The 6,016-nt window shown below is 40.7% G+C and overlaps 1 protein-coding gene across 2 annotated transcripts in view; it reads right to left on the bottom strand.

Annotated features, from left to right (window-relative positions):
- Positions 1 to 1,251: 1,251 nt before the first annotated feature.
- The window catches only part of RAB29 (RAB29, member RAS oncogene family), a 13,638-nt gene continuing 8,873 nt past the window's right edge, over positions 1,252 to 6,016 (bottom strand). For both annotated transcript variants that reach the window (XM_006024752.3, XM_025205485.1), the window contains exons 4-5: positions 5,942 to 6,016; positions 1,252 to 5,212 (exon numbers count right to left, since the gene is read on the bottom strand). The exon at positions 5,942 to 6,016 is cut by the window's right edge and continues 71 nt beyond it. In XM_006024752.3, the coding sequence (XP_006024814.1) occupies positions 5,095 to 5,212; positions 5,942 to 6,016 (193 nt within the window). In that variant the 3' untranslated portion in view covers positions 1,252 to 5,094. The remainder of the gene's footprint in view (positions 5,213 to 5,941) is intronic.

Genomic DNA, 6,016 nt, shown 5'->3' with positions numbered 1-6,016 from the left:
TTCCACGCTCCCCTCTGTTACATTATTTAAACCAGAGTTTCTCAACCCATGGGTCATGACCCAAAAGTGGGTCGCAAGAATATACGAAAGGATCACGAACCACCTTTAAACAAACGGATCAACAAACTTTAAAAATGGATTCTCCTTTAAAAGGTGAAAAATGTGGGGAAATGTGGCTTTTCCCATGAAGGCTATCAGAGTTCCAGCTTGCAAGGGGCTCCTTAGGGTGCCCCCTGCCCCACACACTGGGGCCTGGGCAGGAGGCAGCGGGTCAGGAGTGAGGGGCACTGGGTCAGAACTGGCCATAGATGTTTACAAATGGGTCCTGGTACAAAAAAGGTTGAAAATCACTGATTTAAACCATTTCATTTCCCACTTTCAGTCCACTCCTCACCTGCAAAGCAGATATTTACTTGCTTTGGAAGAAATGTTAAAGGTCATTTACAATTAATAGTTTGACCTTTACAAATCAGTGCCAATGTTAATGCATCGGATCTCACAGGTTTCTTTTTTCCCTGCTTTCTTTCACACAAAGTATTCCAAGCCACTTGTGCCTTCTCTAACAGATAAAATGCTTCTTGTTTTAAGTCCACCATTAATAAAACCCTGTCTTCCCTGTACAACATGCTGCAGGAGGATGCCTCACTCTGCATTTTGCCTTCAAGGTATGTTACACACCCATGACAGGTCTTAGCTACATGAAGGAGCTACCCCATTCCCATAGTCAATGACTAGATGCTGCTGAAGCTGCAATTTGCTCTAGTGGAACTTACCCATCCGAGACCAAGGTGTGCACCAGTGTTACCAGCTGCAGCTTTCTTGGTTTATAACCAGTTTGTCCTGCACCAATAAACTATATTGGTGCTGGCCTGCAATCATCAGCCACAGGGCAGATTCCCAATGCGGATATGGCTAAAGGGACACAAGCCACAATCACCACAAAATACCAAAGTAAAGTACTTAAGAAAACGAGTGGCAGAACTGCAGACTTCTTGCTGATGGCTGCATTGAAACTGCTTCATTTAGATGCTGGAACACAGATTTTTAATTCTCCAGCTCATTTAAGGAGCTAAAGTACTGTCATAGCAGTGTATTTTTGGACAGACAAGCAGTTCAGTGTTCTCACACACCTGCAGTTTTCTTTACACATTTTCTTGACAGAAAGATTTTTTTTCCCCCCCGTTTCACACTTGTAAACTCATCTGCCACGAGAACTGTTAAGACAGGAAACCAGTAACTACCAAAGCAAGCTAGGACAACAAAAAAAACATTTTATTTCAGATTTGCTCAAATGCTTACAATACTGCTTTGGTTACCGATTGATACAGAAATAGCAGCAGCTTCTTCCCTTTTTATAGCAAAGTAATAGTACTATAACACACACACAGTCAGAATCGTGTATAAAAAAAAACAAACAAACCCGAAAATAATTGAGAGACTCCATAAGGGCAAGTGGCTTAAAAACACAGCTGAGTTTTGATATGCTTCACAGGTTGCTGAACTGCAGTCTGTACTCATCATATATAAGTTTTGCTGCAATAAGATTTTGGTTACTCAGTGGACCTTCAGTTTTTCTACTCTCATCAATGCTTCAACTATGTAACTAAAACTAAACATGCATTTGGTGTTGCATGGCTACAAGCAAGAGAGCAGTGTGTGTGTAGGGGGAGTGAGGGGCAGCTCATTATAATTATGCACAATGAAAATAGGCACTGATAATGTAAAAAAAAAAAATAGACAATATCTCATAAAGTCCTAAAATGAGCCCTCCAAAGGCCACCAGTAAAGGCAAAGTTAAATAGCAAAGCCCCAGGCTTTCTTACTCACTTTTGGATGATTAATTAAGACCTAAAGTCAAAGACTCCTTGGGAACCCTCTGAATTACAATTTTTAAACTCAGGGGTGTAGGTTGTAGCCATGTTGGTCTAAGGACATAGGTAGACAAGCATCTCAGATGCTTCCTCAGCCTGACAAAGGGTTTTTAAACCCAAAAGCTTGCTAAGAAAATCTTTTCCAACTATATAGTTGGTCTAATAAAAGAGACCAGATTTACTCAAAGAACGTTGTCCGACTTTTTAAATTCTGCATTCATACTGTTTGCCACTAGACAGGAATAGTAAGGTTTGAGAAATTTGGGCTAAAAAGAAAAACAAAGCAGCAGCTTATCTCAGGTCTGACCGTCCTGAGCTTAGCCTGGCACTGTAGTTTACCAGTGCAGTTTGAAAGGCCATTAACTCGAATTAACCCCAATTGTCCTCTAAGTGTTATCTTGGTACTTCACAGATACTTAGGATATCACAGAACAGTGTGTTTGTACATCTGTAAGATCCCAGAATAAAAGGCTCTGTCCTGGGGAAAATCTGTGTATTTTTAACCTTAAACTAAAGAATACCAGCCAGCACAGGGAGAGCACAAGCAGTTTCAAAGAGCTGTGTTTAAAAGGTGGTTGCCTCCTGGCAGCAGTTTGGATGGGCCTTTGAACCAGTTTATTTTATAGAGACACTAAAACAAGGTCACCAGACCTTTCTGCTTTAAAAGCAATGCCTTTTTGTTTTGAGTATCTTGTATGCCAGAGACACAGCTCTGGAGGAAAAAAAAAAGACACCAAGCCACATTTGCACAGTAAATCCACCCCGCCCCCACACACGTGGCTCAATTCATCTCTAAAGAAGAGATTTTCTTCTTCGCACTGTGGCAGTTTTTGACATTTATTTAGTAAAATCCTGTTAATTTATACTGCCCTTACAGTTAGCAAGTACCTGGTTGCGTGTGGGGCTGGGGGGAAAACTCAAACCCCAAATTTTGCATTCTAAAGTCACTGGATACAACTTAATGTCTTAAAAAGAGACCTTTGAGAATTTCCCCACTTTCAGCACGTTGCTTATTGAAGGCTATTATGTATGCAGTAGTAAGAGCCATGGAAATCAAGGAGTCACCGTGGCATATCAAGCTGCATATATCGTATCGTATCATGAAATCTATTTCTGCAGCAGCAGTGCTAATATGCTATTAGCTCACTGGACTTGGACTCAGGAAACAGGTATTTAATTTCCTTGGTGACATCACTTCCCTCTCTGTGCTTCAATTTTTCTCACCTGTGAAACGGAATAACACTGACCTCCTTCCTAAAGTACCCGAATGAAATTAATGGGTGGAAAAGTGCCACGTAAATGCTAAATAAAAGACAGACCCTTAAAAAAACAAAGATGTCTAAAAACAGAAATAAGATTTGTGAAATCCTGCTAACGTTCATTCTAAGCCATTTTCTTTCTTTTTTTTTTTTACAGTATATTGTCTGAGCAGTAAATTTAGACAGAACAAGTTCCACCATGCAGTTTGCCCCTACTGTCTGCACAGTGCTCTTCCTTTTGCTTTAGTGTGAACCCAAAACAGGGGAATGTTTAAGAACATTCCAAATGAATGAAAGGATTTTGCTATGCATTGTATTCTAATATATATAAATGTTACCCTTAAAAAGTAACAAAATGTTGGGCTTAATTTCTTAGTGCTCAGCACTTACACAGCATCTTTCAAAATTTAAAGTATTACAAATAGTGAGCAATTCCCTTCTCTGTTCTCTACCCTTGGCCCTACACAATCAGATAGGAAACCAGCTAAAGTGATATACCACAGACAAAAATCACTCTTATCGCTGGGAATGGATCATAGGTGTTTCTGGCTCTGTTCAAATCACACAGTAGTTTTTAATATTCTTCCTTCAAATATCCTTCTTGTTGTATCTGCCACAGAAAAATGCCAAGTGTTGCAGATTCATCTTGCCTGTGATAAATTTCCATTTCAATATATATATACACTACTCTATATAAACCCAATTCTACTCGACTGAGTCATACTAAATCTCTCTCTCCTTTTTCTTTTTCAGATAATTGGCAAATACATTTTAAACTAAATCAGCCCTTTTTAGCCACAAAGTCATTCATTAACAATGAGTACACAGACCATGCAAGGAGAACAACAGGCATCAGAAAGGCAAACGAGAGTTTCTCCATCACTTCCTTCTGCCCTGCTAAGCCTGCTTCTGTGTTTTCCCTTGGATCACTAAAAGCAGCAGGTGGGCATTCAGATAGCCATATCACCACAACCGCCTAAGGCTTCACTCACCACTCCAGAATGGTTGTGAAGAAGCAATTCATCGGCATTTGTAAAGTGGTTTAAGATTAGAGGGTGGAAGGTGATATAAAAGTGAGAAGTCTTATTGTCCTACAAAACAAGGCTGTTTACAACCTTTTCCTCATTCACTGCTGGACACCCCACAAAAGCAGCATCAGACCAGTACATTTAAAAACTGCATGTGCAGGTTAAAGACAAATGGATAAATGTGACAGACAAAAGGCAACTCTTGAGCTAGCTTGTAGTCTAGACAATTATTGAGCTAGTATGCAGTCCCTTTGTTCTGAGCACTGCAGTCCATGTACACACGTGAAAGTCCTGCCTTAGAAATTCCCAAGTTCACAGCAATTCATTCTGAAATAAGGCAACGCAATAGGTGCCGCTAACACAAGCACTTTGCGACTAGAAAGGGTCTTGCTGCATCCCAAGCACGACTGTCACAGATGATGAAAAGTCCTGGCATTTCCTATGTAGATAATTTAGAGGTACGCAGATCCGAAGTGTGAAATAAAAGAGGATTTACTGTAATGCCACACGGGGAACCCACAGACACAGGCAAACTGCTTTCATAACAAAGATTGCTGTAATAGCGTTTCAAAGAAGGATGCGTCTCTGTTTAGTTGGAAAGTGCAGGTACTAATAATTACTTCCTCCACTCATATCCAGTCATGTTACAAGAGGAAGCAAAGAACTCTTACTTCAAAAGGTGGTAACCCGAGTCATGCAGCTGAACAGAACCACAGGAGCTGACAGAGCTGATTTGTGGCAGAGCTTCTGGTTGCCAATCAGCTAAAGAGAAATTCTCCTCAGGTCACTGCGAGCAATGCTTTATTGAATATGAGCATGCACTGAACAGGAAATAATGGAGGACCATGTAAAAAAGCCAATGCTGAATAAAAAAAGTGTATGGGGAAGGAAGAAGGATTCCCATTGGGTTTGAAGCAGACAGAGAAGAAAGTGCAACTAGCAACAAGCCCAACCAGGTGAGGAGGTATCCTTTAGATTAATATAATCCCCCTGGCCAGAAACAGAGGAGTCTCTATCACCTGTGAATGACGACATCATCTTTTCCACCAGAACCCTAGAAAACAACAAAAGATGATGTTATAAGGCATCAATGGACCACACAGCCATAGTCAAATATGTGACCAGAAATATCATGCCATTACTGCGGGAGTTCAAGTCATAAGGCACTAGGCCATATAATCAGGAGACCCAATCTCACATCCCCATCACAGACCGTTCCAGTGTTGGAGACTCACTGGCAGCATCGTAAGAGAAGTCAATGGCTGTATAAACCACAGAGACCAAAGGAGCCATCTAACTCTGGACGCAGGTCCCTTCCTGCTCAGGACTGAGGCACTCGCCAGGCTTTCATAGAGAAACCTGCATTTTCATGGCTTGACCACTATATTGGTCCCCAGTAGCGACAATCTTACGCCTGTTCATAAACCATAATAAAAATTAAAAGGCCAAATTATCTGCTGACACAACTCCATTGAAGGAATGCCATGCCCTAACATCTAATTTCTTATATGATAGCACCTGTTCTCCTAATAAAGACCAGCAGATGAAAATATGCATTATACTGTTTTTAAAGAAGGTTATTTTCCAAAGCATGCCACATCTTAAATGAGGAGAAAAGAACTGCCAACCTTTGGACTGCAGTTTCCCTTTAGGAGATTTAAGAATACATTATTGCTGCTATCCGTTATCTGCTGATGGTGTAATTAGTATCCAATAAGACAGAGATATTGGGAAGAGAGGGGAGTTAACCCTCTTATGCATCACCAAAAGCAATTACACCTACCTCATAGACTCATTAATATTCTTGTTTTCCTTGACAGATGTTTCAATCCAGCCAGAGAAGCCATTCTCCTTGCTG

This window comes from Alligator sinensis, unplaced genomic scaffold (genome assembly GCF_000455745.1).
Source record: "Alligator sinensis unplaced genomic scaffold, ASM45574v1 scaffold1322_1, whole genome shotgun sequence".
Classification (NCBI taxonomy): domain Eukaryota; kingdom Metazoa; phylum Chordata; order Crocodylia; family Alligatoridae; genus Alligator; species Alligator sinensis.
Note: the sequence above shows the minus strand (reverse complement) of the source record. Positions and strands in the feature narration are given on the sequence as shown.